Source organism: Schistocerca nitens, chromosome 4 (genome assembly GCF_023898315.1).
Source record: "Schistocerca nitens isolate TAMUIC-IGC-003100 chromosome 4, iqSchNite1.1, whole genome shotgun sequence".
Taxonomy (NCBI): Eukaryota; Metazoa; Arthropoda; class Insecta; order Orthoptera; family Acrididae; genus Schistocerca; species Schistocerca nitens.
In genome coordinates, this window is record NC_064617.1 from 925,597,445 (window position 1) to 925,614,951 (window position 17,507).

Genomic DNA, 17,507 nt, shown 5'->3' on the forward strand with positions numbered 1-17,507 from the left:
TTGAATATGACATGAACGTAAACATTAGGCAATGTTACAGATAGATCTGCTACCTCAACTTTATTTAGCATTCAAATTCATTAGCTTTTCCAATTAACAACCAAATGACAGCCAAATGGAATTTTTTTGCTACTAGTCACGGGAAATCACCTTGTGATGGGATTGGAGGTACAACAAAGCGGTTAGCAGCAAGAGCAAGCTTGCAACGGCCACTTAATGGACAAATTATAACTCCCCTAGATCTGTTTCACTTCTGCTCTGAAAACATTAATGGAAATTTGTTTTCGTCAGTAAAGATGAAATTGAAAAAAATATTGTGCCACAAGAAGAGAGATTTAAACTTGGACAAACTGTAGCAGGCACTAGAGAAAATCATCACTTTTTACCTATTGATGAAACAACAATTCAGGTCAGCAGAGTTTCAAATGATTGTTCATCTTTTCTAGCTAAAATGGGTCACAGTAATCAAGGAGGCATATTAATGTCTGCTCTCCAACCAGGACAATATGTTGCATGCATCTATGAAAACGTGTGGTGGATTGGGAATATCTGTGAGACCTCCACAGAGCAAAGGGATGCATTAATAAACTTTATGCACCCACATGGTCCAGCAAATTCATTTTATTGGCCACCAAGAAGTGACAAGTGCTGGGTTTCGGAGCACCACATTATTGTAGTTATTCCAGCTCCATCAGTAAATTCGTCTGGCCGGCAATACACCATTCCTCTTGATATTCATCAGAAAATTAATGTAGCATATCAAAAACTGAAACAACTTAGAGGAAACAAACTAAGGAACCCAAGAGGGCCTTCTAATTTTACACAGGGCACTTAAATAATTTTACTATCCGGCTTGGGATCCTGTGGTAAAGAAACCCACCCGTAGCTGTTGTTGCTAAGCTATCGGGCGTGGCCCCTATGGCTATGGGAATGCTGGTTTTCTCAGGTGAAATGAAACTAGCAGTGGTTAAGCCACCATGGACCACAGCATCTCATTTATACACTTCTTTTCCATCAGTAAGCTGGTGTTGTTCATTAAACAGGCAACAAATAATTAGATGATTATGCCAATAAATTTCACGATTTACATTCATTCTTAATAATAAGCGTGTGTGTGTGTGTGTGTGTGTGTGTGTGTGTGAGAGAGAGAGAGAGAGAGAGAGAGAGAGAGAGAGAGAGAGAGAGAGAGAGAGAGAGTGGGGGGGGGGGGGACGAGGTGACAATTAAGAAATAACATTGTTTCTATTTTTATTCTTTTGCTATTCAGACTTAAGCTAGGTCCTATTCATCAGGACTTCTTATTTCACTTACCCCAGACATTAATAAACATGTATAAGGCAAAATAAAAGATTTCAGGTATAATTTGGGTGCCAGAAAAATGTGTTCAAACTTCCAGTGCGCCTCTTTGATGATGCTACTTTTTAGGGCCTTATATGCTTGCATTGCAAAACCAAGTCCACTTTTCTAGATAGTTTAGAATATGCCCTTTCTAATGACCATAGTTTAGAAGTTTGGAGAAAACACCTTTTTGAAAAATTTGACTAAAAATACCCATTTTTAGCACTTTTTGAAAAATCGTCAACTTCACCCTAGATTTGTGAAATAATGGAAAGCAATAGGAGAATGAAATTTTATATTCTAAGACCTTGTGTTGGTGAGTTATGGTGTGCAATGTTTCATGTACATCCCACAATTACTTTTGGGAGATATAAAAAACTAAAGTTCGCGTTTTTTTTTCTAAACAGATATTTTTTTGCCCAACTTTGCTTCAAATTATCTATATGAAAATTTCTCAGAAATCCTTTTCTTAATATTTTACTTTAAAGAGCTCTAAAAGTTGTATAAGATGGCCAAGTTTTGTTTCTTTCATGTAAATACTTAGAGAGATATCTCAAAGTTGCTGAAAATTCAAGGATGCACTATTGGAAGCTGTGCTATGGTTTCAAACAAGTAACTATATCTCTGCAAGTATTGAATTTCTGAAACTGAAGCTTTACCAGTGTTCATTGAGAACGTGTGAATGTTCATACAAAATTTCATCAAAATCCATGATGGTCATGTGGGAACATTTCTCGATATTAGACCACTTGGCACGGAATGGCCCTTACTTATTTGCTGCCCTTTCCTCTATATTTCCATGATCACACTCCCAATTTCCATTGTTACAACAGCCACGTTTATGGGGCTGCACGCATACATTTCATGTTTGATAAGTACTTATATGTATCAATCAATTTTGCACTTTGGTAGGTCAAAGAGATCAGTAGTATCATCAAAGTGGTGCCCTTATTTGGTTTTCTGAATTAGTTGTACATTTTTCTTAATGCATGTTTTGTTTCATTACAAATCCTCAAAGGTTCCCCTTTTTGATGTGATCTTTGAAACATGATGAGATGACACAGAGCATTTAAAATAATAATAATAATAATAATAATAATAATAATAAAAGAGTAACAGAAAGGTTTTAAAATCTGAACTGATAAATACACGAAGAGAAATGTCTAACATCTCATGAAAGATACACATGTCAAGGTACAACATACTCTAGCATCCAGAATATCACTTACAAAGGATCGAAGACGACAAGTAACAGCTCACACACATGAATAGTTACAGTCATTTTTCCTCATTCTCCAGTAGAGGGAGGAAGTCTTAATATAGGCCTATATGTTGTACAACAAAAAATATGCTCTGCCACTCAGTGCATTACAGAAATTTGCACAAAATAGATGGATGTTGAGCAAACGAACTACACTAGTAATTTGTAAAATGAAATATGACAAATATATTTCATTCTTAAATCCTTTGTTCTCTAAACCCTGATTTAGAAGAAACAGTTTCACTGCAGTATCAAAACTGATGCTGAACCTGTCACCAACAAATTTTTGAAGTATACATCTCTTAACAAGAATAAGAATCAAAAACAAAACAAAAGGGAAAAAAGAAGCTAAGAGAAAATAATAATCTTTAACATTCAAATAACATATTGCAAAGAAATATATCTCTCTTACATGAAAGTAACAACAAAGAAAGGAATATTGGAACAGAAAATCATGTGGATGGGGTATGGAGGGAGGGCAATGAATGTGGGCAGTGAGAAATAGAAGGTTGGAAGAAAGAAATAGGATTGAGAAATAGAAGGTTGGAAGAAAGAAATAGGATATAAAGAAACCAAGTTCTTTGAAGTGCATGAAATATGTGACACTAACATAACTGGCTTGTTAAGGAATACATTTATATTGCATTTATTTAGAATCTACATCATCTTTTAAATTGGTGTTTTCTCAGATATTTTTCATGGAAAACTGAATTAATGGTAATTACTACACTGATCAAAAAATAAAGTGGGATACTGTTAAGCATACAACAAGCTCTCCATATTTAATGCTACCACAGTGTGCGCTTAAAGGGATCCTGAAATTTTTATCGGATTCAGTTTTCATTAGACTGGATTTCTCACTTATCTTGTCACTTCCTGTTAGACTAAATTAAGGTATTTATCTGTCTTCATAGTTGTGCTTTGTAATTTTTCTGGTTTTCAAATGTCACTATTAACTACTACATTGGCTAGATGTTAAGTGCCATACAAATTAGTTGTAAATCATACATTTATAAAATTACAGTGTGAAGCTTCCATGCTGTTTAATATCGTTGGTTTTCGTGCACAAATACATAATTCACTTACAGATTTAATGATACCATATTTACAAACAATTTCGCCATTGGAATAGAAAATTTTACTAGTTTTTAAACAAAACCTGGTCACGGGAACATTAGTTGGCCTATTTGCTATGAAAGAAGCATTTTTGTTTGATTTTAAATTTAATTTCGGTGTTTGCAAATGGAAAATTTCTTTTGTTTTTCCAGCTTTTAACTAGGCCTTAATCCCCTTTCGATGTGCAAGTTTGATAGCGAGGAAAATTCAGTTGGGCATAAAGTTGCCAGAAACTCTTGTACAACAATAGGCAAACAGTTCTGCGAAAATGGCCTTCAAAGTAGCCAAAACAACTAATATGTATAATTTCTTACGGTGGTTTGTCTTTTGTTTGCTCCTCCTTGTTATCAGGTTTAGGTGATGTAGCTTTGGGTTTATTCTTGGCATCTTCTTTTTTCCGAACTTGCCTGAGTTCGCCTCTCGGTTTTGCTAAAGTCATTTCGAACGTAAGAATGAAGAACCGTAACACTGAACGTGGGCCAGTGCTTGTATTTAGCTGTCTATTCTAGAATGCAAAATTAATTATTTTTGGTGATAATGATAATTACAAAATATATTGTTGGACTAAACTAAGTTTTCAAATTTGAGCGACTCTACTATTAAGTCACTTCCCCAGTAAACGAGACTCAATTACCGAACAAATGACTTAACCTCAACACTTACACCACCCAACAAACACAAGCACTGCTCTGTTTACAATAATCGAATCCGAGTCAAATGCTGCCAACATTGTATGCTCGCGCTACTTTCATTCCTGACTCTGCTTCCCAACGCATAGTGTGCTCATTATCGTTTTATACATCATATTTCCAGTTATTTAGATCTTATCATTTCTACATCTGCAGAATTCCTTAACATCGAATGATTTCATCAGAAAAAAACATACTAGTTATATATGCAGTCTTTGAATGAAAAGACGCTGAATTACAAAAAAAGAAAAAAACAATACTTCGTGTGCTCTGTCGTGACAATTAACTTTCAGGAGAGAATAAAATTGTTACAGACACAATAGCAGCTCTGGCACTGCACGTGTAGAAAAACGAGTTGATGAGAAAAGTGTAGTCTTTGTGAATAGGTACAGCAGTCATACGTAACTCGGTCCTGATGAAGATCACGGGCATTCTCGTATTCAAGGTGTCGAAATAATTCACACAGGTAGTCACAAGGGATAACAAAGCTGAGGAGCAGATGCAAACTGTTGCCAAATTATAGTCCCAGAGCAGGTACGGAAAATTAACAGCCGTGTAATCGGCGGCGAATGGGAATTATACGGGGAACGATACCAATAACACTCTTCTGCCTAAAACTACTACATATACATGCTAACATATCGACGCACTGGCTGGTGGGTGCAGGAAGTACATCTGCCTATTAGTTTCGTAGGTGATAAACGTTCCTTTAAAAGGAACTGCAGCCTTCACGTACTGAACACCCGACCGAAAAGATGTTTGCACTGATATAGCAAAAAGATATCTGCGGAATTGTCAGTGTGATTATAAAATCTCAAAAATTTAAAGCTATATAGTAGGTTATAAATGTAAACTTGTTGTGTAATAGTTAAAGAACAAATTATCTCTTTCACTAGATGGCATCAAGGTGATAGACTAAAAATTAATTTTGAAAAATTCAGATGACCACTTCAGTAGCTGAACCATTTCACCAGTATAAAAGCACTACATCTATTTTCCCAGACCTTTCCAAGATTTTGATGTTACACATTATAAAGTCTTCGTAACAAAATTAGAAAAACGAGGTATAAGAAATTTAGCATAGCTGCTTACATTCACAACTAGAACACTTAAAGCAAAAGGCGATACTTTAGTATAATTAGAAAGTTCAAAATAAAACAAGAAACAGCATTCTACTTTTAAATTAATAACAAATAAAATACGACATTCATTGGGGCTCAAATCCAAGCCTGTTACTTTTTTTATCTAGATGTCTCTGTAACATTCTGTTCCGTTGAAACGTTCCTTGTCATGACAAATCTGATCTATGGAACTAACTCCCAAAAAAATCTTTCTTATTTGCTGATAATCACTTGTATTGTATTTGTATTTGTCTCATTATTAGTCACTGGAACTAATGTAGAACAGTGGTCATAGAACCTTTTTGTTGAAGAGCAAATGCGGAGGTTGTGGAATGACACCACATTCCACATATGTATCAATCAGATTATTAATTGGTAACCTACACAAAACTATATGTTGTGAGCACTCAATAGACTAGCCGTAGTAAAGGCATGATAACTTGGGCACTGGTCCTCCAGTGCTAATCTTTAGAAGTCAGCACCATTTGGAACACATCATGTCAACTATTCTGTTTTTCAGATTGCTGCCATCCTTAATGACCACAGAGCTGTGACACTGTAACTACCTGACAAAGTGTTGTTGTGTTGTCTGTATCAGCCAATGATTAATTGATTAATAACACTAGCTGCTCTTATTTCTAAATATGTAATAAAATATGAGACATAATCACACAGATTTATTAATTTTTATTCTATTTTTCTTCTACTTATTGCATTGGATTACAACAGCCAAAATTCATATTCTTTGTTACAAGTATCCGCATTTCAACACGTCCATCTCTATAATGCTCATTCACAAATCCATGTTCTTTCAATTTGAAATTTAAACTGTAGCAGCTAATCGAAATGAATCACATGTGCTCTTCAGTTGTCAGAAGACAAACAACAAAACATTCCACCTCTCACATACTCTACATCCTCCCCCCCCCGCCTCCCCCCCAGGGGGCCCAGTATTTACCCATCTTTCTCTGAGATAAGTGGCAGCTTAACTTACCTCACAGCTGAACTCATCAACATCAGTTACAGCTAAGGAAATCTTAAAATATTACTGCCTCTGTAAATATTTTTGTTACTGGCCAGGAAAACTACACTGTTATGATACTCTTAACATTTGTTGCTGTTTTTGGATCTGACTCATAGCCATTAGATGCATACTATTATAAAGCATGCCTGAAAACCATGGGTCACACTAATAATTGGTTTGGGTCACACATGGCCCCATGGGCTGCAGTTTGATGACCACTAAGTCATTTAGAATGGTCCAACAGAAACCAAGAATAGTTGTTGCTGTAAAAGTATGCAGCAACTTTTGGTTCCTTTGGTTTAGCAGCATTTGAAATCTATGTAACTTCTCCAAACAGCTCTTAACAGTGAGCTACCACCTGAGAACATTAAAATTTTAGTGATGCAACCTACTATGTTCTCTTTGACTCTTACATTATTCTTATCCTTTCAGTGCATGCATCTAAACATAATTCCTCTGTCTGTAGTTTAGGTAATTGTAAACTTGATGGCATTCATCAGTATTTATCTCATGGAAATATGAGTATATAAAGGATTTCCTCCATCTGTCCAAATGTACTGAAAATTCCTTTCTTTCTTTCCATTCTTGCATTGAATAGCGAAACGTACATGACAGAAGCCTTCGACAAAGAACTAATTTTTCAGTAACTTAGCTTTTAATTCAGATTTGAAAGAACTACATTTTGTTCCTTAACTAAAAACGCTGGTATTACACTCTCCGAGCTCCAAAATTCCAATTATTTGTTCATGCAGATCTCACGTCACTTCAAGTGTTGATAATATTTTCCCAGGATGCAAAATAAATAAAATTCCTAAAAAATAAAAACTTTCAGTTTCAAAATATTTTTGTTAAATTACCATTATCAATCTTTTCATGAATATATTGAAATATAATTGTTGTAAATAAATTAAAATATTAAAATAAGAATAGTTGCCAGTAGTTACTCATGTAGGAAAAACGTTCATGTCATCAGCAAGAGGTTGTAAAGAACTGTTGTAAGACACCATCTGGGCTAAAAACCTTTCACCTGCTTCAGTGATCTGCACTGGCTGAAATGACTGAGAGACAGATTACTCCCCATGAACTCAGATATGGAGGTGAATCCGTAGCACAACAGCTTTAACAATGTGAATATAATGATCCTCATTAATGAGTACTGAGAGTTAGTTCATACAAAAAGCATTAAAGATTTAATAATCAGAAGAGGGTTTGTCAACAACTGAATTAAAAATCTTGGTACAAGTTGACCCCAATTTCTTACAATAACTCCTTGTGACCACATAAATAAACAAGAAGCAATAATTACACATTAATGTGCTTAATAAAATACAAAGTGACAGGAAAATACCAATGGTGAACATTCAAACAAATTTAAAGCAGTGCTAGGTTGATTTGACAAAGCCTGCAAGGAAATTGTGAGATGGGAACGATCGGCATCTCAGTAGATCATTCTTGGAAAAGGACATCTGCATATGCACATGCAGTGATTGCTCCAACCAGGACAGAGAGATGTGTGAAATCAGCATATAATAATCAGAAGAGGGTTTTTCAACAACTGAATTAAAAATCTTGGTACAAGTGGATGCTCCCTCAGATACTTGACCAAGGGTTAAATCATGGGACCTAATCATGTTTAAAAGCAATGCATCAAAAAATGCCTGACTGCTCTCCTTCCTGGTTAGGCAGTGCTACAAGATATTCTCACCATAGTTGATGAGTCGAAAAGTCTAGTCATGCACACAATAGGCTCTGCTACTAAACACTAGTCATCAGCCTCTGAGTGATGTGCTGACCCCTAAAAACTACAAGTCTACCTTCTGTCACATCTCCAAGGCTAGTGTGTCCTCTTCTGCATCTCTGTCCAGAGTCTGTTCCACCACATCTACAAGACCTAAGTGATGGTTTCCACATCTCTCTTCAGAATGCCGAGAAAACTGATACTTAACCAGTGAGAAACACCTCTAAACATTAATTAATAATATGTTTTTTAAAAAAAACAGTGGTCCAATGTCCCACCTAACGAATGTTTTATAAGTTGTTCAATCAGCTACCTTCCCACATATTGAATTCCAAGAAAACAGAGCTCCAAATTCCCAATTACCGATCTTTTTTTAAGACACCTAGTGAGACACCTTCACACCTCAAGAGAGAGAGACATTCCTACTCCAGTTGAAGGGGAGCTGACTATTGCACTTCCTACCACACAACGAGAGAAGAAAAAACTTTCAATAAACACCAACCTAGATTCCCATGGGAAAGAAGAGATTAATATCTCTTGGCCTGCCTGGTACCCTCCAGTTTTTTTACGAAAAGTGTTAGTGACGACAGAGGTCTACTTGTAAAAATAACATTTCTGCATTGTGCAAACTTGTGACATGATACATTATATTGGGCTTTTTGCCCAGAGTCCAGTACCACACAGCAAGTGGGCTGTACTCTGTGAAATCCTTACTGCACACACTCTGAAGGCAATGTGCCAGACAATACAGGACCCTTAAACTCCTACCTGGTGATCAGTGGCTGGGTCACAATCCCTTGCTCCAAACAGCTTAGTCTTTAGAAGGTGGCTAGGCTACACAGACAGCTCGAAGGGCTGGTCATCGGTGGCCCTTGCTTCCTCCTACTGTGTTGCTCATTCAAGACTCTGGAAGGGTCTTACTACACAGTAATATGAGACACCCAATGAACCATACGAGGTCTGTAAAAAAATAAATCTGGAACATCTGTAACTTCGCACCACTGGTTCGTTGGAGCGAAATGAAGTTGGCATCCCTGCACACGTCTGTGTTTAATGTGTAACTGCCGAAAGTCTCATTGCTCTATGTATGTTAGTAATTGCCCAGTGCTGTATTGAGTAGAACAGTGTGTCACACAGTTTGCGAATTTCGAGATTGCAGAGCTAGAGGAGCAACGCGTCTGCATTTAATTTTGCGTGAAACTCAAGAAAACCTTTACACAGACCCACCAAATTATGCAATATGCCTATGGTGATGAGTGCTGACGCCGTACTCGGTGTTACGAATCGTTCAGCTGCTTTAAAAATGGCCGGAAGGAAGTCAAAGATTACCCTTGTTCGCCGGCCGGAGTGGCCGTGCAGTTCTAGGCGCTACAGTTTGGAGCCGAGCGACCGCAATGGTCGCAGGTTCGAATCCTGCCTCGGGCATGGATGTGTGTGATGTCCTTAGGTTAGTTAGGTTTAATTAGTTCTAAGTTCTAGGCGACTGATGACCTCAGAAGTTAAGTCGCATAGTGCTCAGAGCCATTTGAACCATTATCCTTCTTCACGACGCCCTTCGACGTCTACTCATCTCAGGAATATCAACGAAATTGTGCATGTCAATCACAGACTGACTGCCCAAGGGATTGCAGAAGACTGTAACATTTCAATTGGATCATGTCATAAAATCCTGACACAGCATCTTGGAATTCACTGTGTTGCCGCCAAGTTCCTCCCACAGCTTATGAGTCAAGACCAGAAAGACCTTCGCCTCGCAATCTGTGAAGAGCTTTTGGATCCCGCAAATGAGAATGAGATGTTCTTTAGGAGAATCATAACTGGTGATGATACGTAAGTGTATGGTTATGATGTTGAGACCAAGGAACTAGCCAGCCAGGGTGGCCGAGCGGTTCTAGGCGCTTCAGTCTGGAACCGCGCAACCGCTATGGTCGCAGGTTCGAACCCTGCCAGGGGCATGGATGTGTGTGATATCCTTAGGTTAGTTAGGTTTAAGTAGTTCTAAGTTCTAGGGGTCTGATGACCTCAGATATTAAGTCCCATAGTGCTCAGAGCCAATTGAACCATTTGAACCAAGGATCAATCTTCACAATGAGCTGGGAAATATTCTCCAAGACCAAAAAAAGCCCACCAGGTCATGTCAAATGTCAAAGCCATGCTGATAGTTTTCTTTGCCTATGAAGGATTAGTTCATCATGAATTCGTGCCACTGGGACAAACTGTGTTTCGATGGTACTATCAGGATGTGTTGTGACGCCTGCGAGAAAATGTGAGTTCGAACTAACATACCAAAGATGTTCAGGCTCACATGTGGTTGCTCTTTGTCGAAATATCTCGGCCCAAACTCGTCTAGGGGTTGATCCGCATGTGTTGCATTACACGCCCTAAATTAGACACTTGTGACCCATTGGTTAAATTGTGTGGCTGATGGCAAGTTTGCGAAATACAAAGTTAACATAACATATAATAACAGTAATAATACTATTGGGAACCAAATTAACGACCCATAAATAATTGAGGCCACACAGTTGCGATTTGTTTAGAATAATGTTTATTCAGAAAGCAAACACTCGAGTGCATATCCATTTGATGCAGTTCGATCATTCACAATCTCATCGCAAAACATAAGTCCAATACTCTGCCTCCTTAACTACACCAAAGGTTAGAGTTCACACCATGCTCGTGGGTGCTTACCACTCAGAGACTAAGTCCCATGATACCACACAGCACGAAATTTTCTAAGTCATTTTACTTCCTAGCTACCTAAGTACCAACCATCCTCTTTCGTGTCTCCACCAGTACTGTCCACTTTGGTGTCTACAGCCACACTGTACTCTTTGGTGTCTAGACCAGAGCTGTCCCTCTCTGCCTGTCTCCAGCAGCATTTTCCCGTGCGCCGATCATCGTCACTCAACTGACTAGTGCAGTTCCCTTTCCTGAAGCCGTCCATCTGATTAGCTACAGCTTCTTCTACATTATTTTACATTTTAACATATTTAAATAATCAGAGCTTGACCACTTTCACATTCTAAATAAAGTAACAATAACATCCATTGTTAAATTCTTTTACATAAAAGCAATACAATTTCTTCTTAACTTTGAATGTCATGGCCAGTAGCCTTGCACCAATGGGCTTTCTGGTAAATAAATAAAGAACAAAAGTAACTATTATGCACTAAAAATTACAGCAAATATTCTATTACCTAATGATTCTATAAGGTGTCATGCAGTCATCATTCAATGTGTTTTGAATGAAATTGCACACTCTTAATTTGTGCTGTAACGTTAGTTATCAGTTTTGCCAGTGACATTTTACATTAATTTAAGTGAATGAAGTTAATACTCAAAATTGCAAATTAGTTAAGTGTCTGTTATAAAATACAAGACTGAACAGTTACTGAGGCAGTAAATTTAGATGGAAACTGGTCATTGGCAAACACACAAAATGGGCAGTAAGTAGTTAATCAATTTTCATATTCTTGCGACTCTCGGTGATTGCATGGAAAGGAAAGGGACGCTGCTTGGTTATAATGTCAGAGTGACGACACAGAAGCCCTACAATTTAAGGTACTGCAAGTTATTACTCAAGATAGTCATACTTTGTGAGAGACATGCAACTGGGTAAAGCCTCTAAAGTACTACATCTGTCAGTTAGTTTTACAATGTTGTAGCCGTACAGACAACGAAGAATGTAGCTGATGGCAATGCTGAGCTGTCACTGTTGCTGCTGCTGTTTGAGAGCCCCGAGACGTCTTCAGAGCCAAGGGTAATTATGGAGCAGGCAGTAGATGGAATTGCAGCTTCCTGTGCCTATCCACTCCTGCCATATTCTCAATACTTGCGGGTTAATGAATCAGGCGCGTCTACACTGGCGCGAGCATAACTGCACACCACGTCTGCAGGAGCGCCCAACAAACACTTCCGCACTCTTTCATGACTCAAGCTGCTGTGCTTCCTCTCTGCTCGCAACGCAAAAAAGACTCTCCATATGCAAAGATAAACAATGGCACAGCTACTGCAATTTCATAGTTGCTAACAATACATTTAAATTAAGTTCCCTTGGCTATTTACGAGCAATTTACAATATTTTCATTATAATTACAATCAATTATGTACAGTCAGAAATAATTGCACTATTACATCTATTACGTACTAAATATAGTTTCTCTAACAAAGCTTACATATTGAGAAACAGAACTACAGTATAAGCTATCAACAGATATTAAAAGGCGAAATTTTGGATAATTACAGGATGTATATACAGCCACTTCGGTTGCTCAAAATTTTTTTCAGTTATCATGGTTTCGATTGCACTAGGGCAATCTTCATCACAATAAAAAGTTGCATGGAATACATGTAATCACACCATGGTTAAAACCATCCAAGCCAAAGTCTCTCATCAAACAGAAATGTCATAGGAATAAAAACTAAAATGTAAAAGTATTGTATAACATGATTGTCAACTAGATTATATTCCTTGAGTATTTTATCTACACTAATGCTCATAAATTAAGGCTAGTGCTGATACATGGTGAAACTACCCTCTGGTGGGTGGTTGGTGGGTTTATATCACCTTGGGGTATGAACATTCGGTGCATTTGACCTGCACTCGTCGCACGGTGGCACTGATAGCAGTCCACATGTCAGAGTGCGGTGCATCGAGTAAGTGTACAGACGTTTCAGATGTGCCAATGGTGACTGTGTGTTGAAAATGGCTCAAAGAACACATGTTGATCACGTTATGAGGGGTAGAATACTAGGGCAACTGGAGGCTGGCCAAACACAGTAGGTCGTAGCACGGGCCCTCCGTGTGCCACAGAGTGTGACCTCAAGACTATGGCAACGATTCGAGCAGACAGGAAACGTGTCCAGGCGCTACAGTACTGTACGTCCTCAGTGTGCAAAATCACAAGAAGACCGATATCTCACTATCAGTACCCACAGACGGCCACAGAGTACTGCAGATAGCCTTGCTCGGGACCCTATCACAGCCACTGGAACAGTTGTCTCCAAACACACAGTCTACAGACGACTGAACAGACATTGTTTATTAGCCCGGAGATCTGCAAGGAGCATTGCACTGACCCCTGGTCACAGGTGGGCTCGTGAAGCCTGGTGTCGAGAACACAGTACATGATCATTGAAACAGTGGACCCAGGTTATGTTCACGGCCGAGTCCAGGTATAGTCTGAACAGTGATTCTCTCTGGGTTTTTATCTGCAGTGAACCAGGAACCAGATACCAACCCCTTAATGTCCTTGAAAGGGACCTGTATGGAGGTCGTGGTTTGATGATGTTGGGTGGGATTATGATTGGTGCACAAACACCCCTGCATGTCTTTGACAGAGGAACTGTAACAGGTCAGGTGTATCGGGACGTCATTTTGCACCATTATGTCCGGCTTTTCAGGGGTGCAGTGGGTCCAATCTTACTCCTGGTGGATGACAGTGCACGGCCCCACCGAGCTGCCATCATGGAGGAGTTCCTTGAAACAGAAGATATCATGCAAATGGAGCGGCCTGCATGTTCGCCATGCCTAAACGCCATCGAGCACGTCTGGGATGCTCTCAGTCGACATATCGCAACATGTCTTCAAACTCCTAGGACACTTCAGGAGCTCCGACAGGCACTGGTGCAAGAATGGGAGGCTGTACCCCAGCAGCTGCTCCATAACCTCATCCATAGTATGCCAACCCATTGTGCGGCCTGTGTATGTGTACTTGGTGATCATATCCCATATTGATGTCGGGGTACATGTGCAGGAAACAGTGGCGTTTTGTAGCACATGTGTTTCTGGAGAGTTTTCTCAACTCATCGCCAATACCGTGGACTTACAGATCTGTGTCTTGTGTGTTCCCTACGTGCCTACACTATTAGCACCAGTTGTGTATAGTGCTACGTTGTGTGGCACCACATTCTGCAGTTATCCTTAATTTATGAGCATGAGTGTAGTTGACAATCATGTTATACTTACATTACATTAGTTATTCTCATCAATATTTTATTATATGTACATATGCAGCCATGACTCATTTTGTTACCTTCAAAAAATCTGAGTTCTCCACTCAGAATTATAATCGAAAAACAATCTGTAGCACTACTCACTCAACTGCCCTGACAGAAGCTTTGAGACAGTAACTTAACACAAAAATTTACTCCATGTATAATGAGCAACAAGAGTTACTATTTTATACCCTATCACATATCAGGCGGTTACAATTGAAGTACAGCTACTCATTGAGGTCCAATGACGACTGTAATTATCGTATGGCAACGAAACTTAATAGACATACTAATGCGTTAATGCAGAATCGATTTATGCTGGGAAAAAATTAGTTCCAGTTTTGGGCGCAAGGTGCAAATGCAGCTCTGTCAGTGCAAGATCGACATAAACAGAAATGTTCGTGCATGTAATAGATTAGAATTGGGATGTGGGTAGAAAATTTTGTATATGTCCATTCTTCTGATTGAAGATTTGTGGCACTTCGGCTGTTCACTTATGTAATAAAATGAAACAGTTCTGTCGATGTTCTTTATAATATAGCAACCAGTTTTGGTGACTAAATACAGATGGTGTATTGAGTCACCTAAACTGGTTGCTGTATAATAAATATCATCGAAAGGATGGCTGCAGGTGTTTCATTTTATTAAATGTCAGGAAATGTCAAACAAGTGAGAAAGGCTTAATGTTGATTTTACTATTAACTGCCATTTACGAAATTTGTTCAATGTGAGCACTGGAGACATCTACAAGATGCTGTACAGCGCCAGATTTGCAGCTGGTTGTCAGAATTGGAGCTAATATTTTTTCCATCCTAAATCGGTTGTGCATTAATGTATTAGCATGTCTACCAAGTTTCATTGCCATACGATAATTATGGCCCAAACTGGACTTGTATGAGCAGCTGCAATTTCACCTCCCAGTAGCCATCAGAGCTGGTCCAGTCCCAGTAAAGATTGGTATCAACGATACCTTAACAGAACAGCATCAGCCCCTATTATGAAATTCTTCATGCAACATCCAATTCAAAGTTTGTTCTCTTGTATCACCCCAAGTACCTACTAATAACCTGACATAAAATTTTTCACATTTGTGGCGTTGCAGTGCATATTCTCAGACACACACAATTTGCCTTACATGTTTAAGACACTTAAGTTCCTGTAACAGCATGAACTAAAATAATACACTAGTATGTAAAACCTATGGTCCAACGTAACTTTTGTATGATTTGTTGGTGCCAAGAAACATAACCCAATGAAATTTGTAGCAGACATAGAAAAAACTGCTATAGTATGGTACAAAAGATAAATAAAAGATGTATGCAGTGATACGAACAGAAATGACACTTTTATACAAATTACAGTAGATTAGATTAGATTACATTAAATTAATTATTTATTACATAGATCCACGCAAGAGGGGATCCTCCTGGGTGTGGAACATGTCAGATAAACATTTTACAAAAATGTAATTAGAAATACTTGAGTTTTATTAATTTTAATGATCCTCAGTCAATAAACAGTAAAATTATGTACATAAATTAAAAGTAAACTTCTAATATTTACATCTACTTTCATTAAATCCATCATTCATGCAGTAGCTAGTTACTTGGTTATTTCAACAAAGTATTGTCAAAGTTAAAGTAAATTGTTTATTTCAATGATCCTCAGTTAACAACAGTCAAATTATGTACAAGATTTAAGATTAAACTTCCACTATTTACAGACTTAAGACTTACATCTGCTTTCCATACATCTATCATTCAAACAGTAGGTAGTTACTTGGCTGTTACAACCAAGTATTGTCAAAATTTAAATTACAAAAAATTTTCATTAAAATGGTCTACTGCACATGTTGAAAAATTGGTGGATGGAATAGAAGGAGTTGGCCACCAAAAACTCTTTTAAATTATGTTTAAATTGTGCCTTGTCTGAAACTACTAAACTCTTAATGGTTGCTGCTAACTTATTGAAAATATGTGTTGCTGAATACTGGCCTCCTTTCTGGGCAAGAGTAAGTGATTTTAAATCTTTATGTATATTTTTCTTATTCCTAGTATTGATACTGTGTACTAAGCAGTTAGTTGGAAAAAGAGATGTGTTATTTACAACAAACTTAATTAAGGAATAAATATACTGAGAAGCTGTGGTTAGTATGACCAATTCTTTGAATAGGTTTCTACATTATGTTCTTGAATTTACACTACACATTAGTCTTATTATACGCTTCTGTACTCTAAAAAGTTTTTCTCAGTTTGTGGAGTTACCCCAAAATATGATACCATATGACATAATGGAGTGAAATTAAGCAAAATACACCAGGTTCTTATATTTATATCTCCTTTGTCTGACATCGCATTGCAAATGCAGACTTGTTTAGGCGCTTTAGCAGTTCGTTAGTATGTCGCTCCCAACTGAATTTATTAGCAGGTTGTAATCCCAAGAATTTTACATTCTCAACTTCTCCGGTTTCCATGTCAACATGTTTTATACACACACTAGAAGGAAATTTCTTGGAAGTTCTGAACTGCATATAGTGGGTCTTTTCAAAGTTTAATGACAGTGAATTGGCTATGAACCACTTATTAATGACAGTAAACAGATGATTAGCTGCCCTTTGTAAATTTATATTTGATTTACTATTTGTTGCAATGTTTGTATCATCTGCATATAAGACAGACTTGGCATCTGGTAATGTAAAAGATGACAAGTCATTAATATACATAAGAAAAAGTAGTTGACCTAGTATGGAACCTTGGGGAACACTACATGTAATTTCTTACCAGTCAGATGATGTCTGATTGCCTACTGCTGAAGTGTTACGCAATGACGCCCTTTGTTTTCTATTAGTAAGATATGACTGAAACCACTTTGCAGCACTACCAGTGATGCCATAATATTTTAAATTACTTAAAAGAATGCTATGATTCACACAGTCAAAAGCCTTTGACAGGTCACAGAACATGCCAGTTGCCTCTAATTTGTTGTATAATGAATTAAGGATATTTTCACTTTAAGTGTAAATAGACTTCTCAATATCAGAACCCTTAAGAAACCCAAACTGTGACTTTGACAGTACTTTGTTTCCACTAAGGTGCTTAAGTAGACGCTTGAACATAACCTTTTCAAAGATTTTTGAAAAAGCTGGCAAAAGTGAGATTGGTCGGTAATTTGACGGCATTTCTTTGTCTCCTGTCTTGTGGAGAGGAATAACTTCAGCATA

At 37.8% G+C, this 17,507-nt stretch overlaps 1 protein-coding gene across 1 annotated transcript in view; it reads right to left on the minus strand.

Moving 5' to 3' along the window:
• Positions 1-4,407, minus strand: part of LOC126253550 (2-oxoglutarate and iron-dependent oxygenase domain-containing protein 3-like) — a 41,447-nt gene extending 37,040 nt beyond the window's left edge. The window contains exons 1-2 of the mRNA XM_049954956.1: positions 4,379-4,407; positions 4,030-4,220 (exon numbers count right to left, since the gene is read on the minus strand). Coding sequence (XP_049810913.1) covers positions 4,030-4,154 — 125 coding nt within the window. The 5' untranslated portion in view covers positions 4,155-4,220; positions 4,379-4,407. The remainder of the gene's footprint in view (positions 1-4,029; positions 4,221-4,378) is intronic.
• Positions 4,408-17,507: the final 13,100 nt, after the last annotated feature.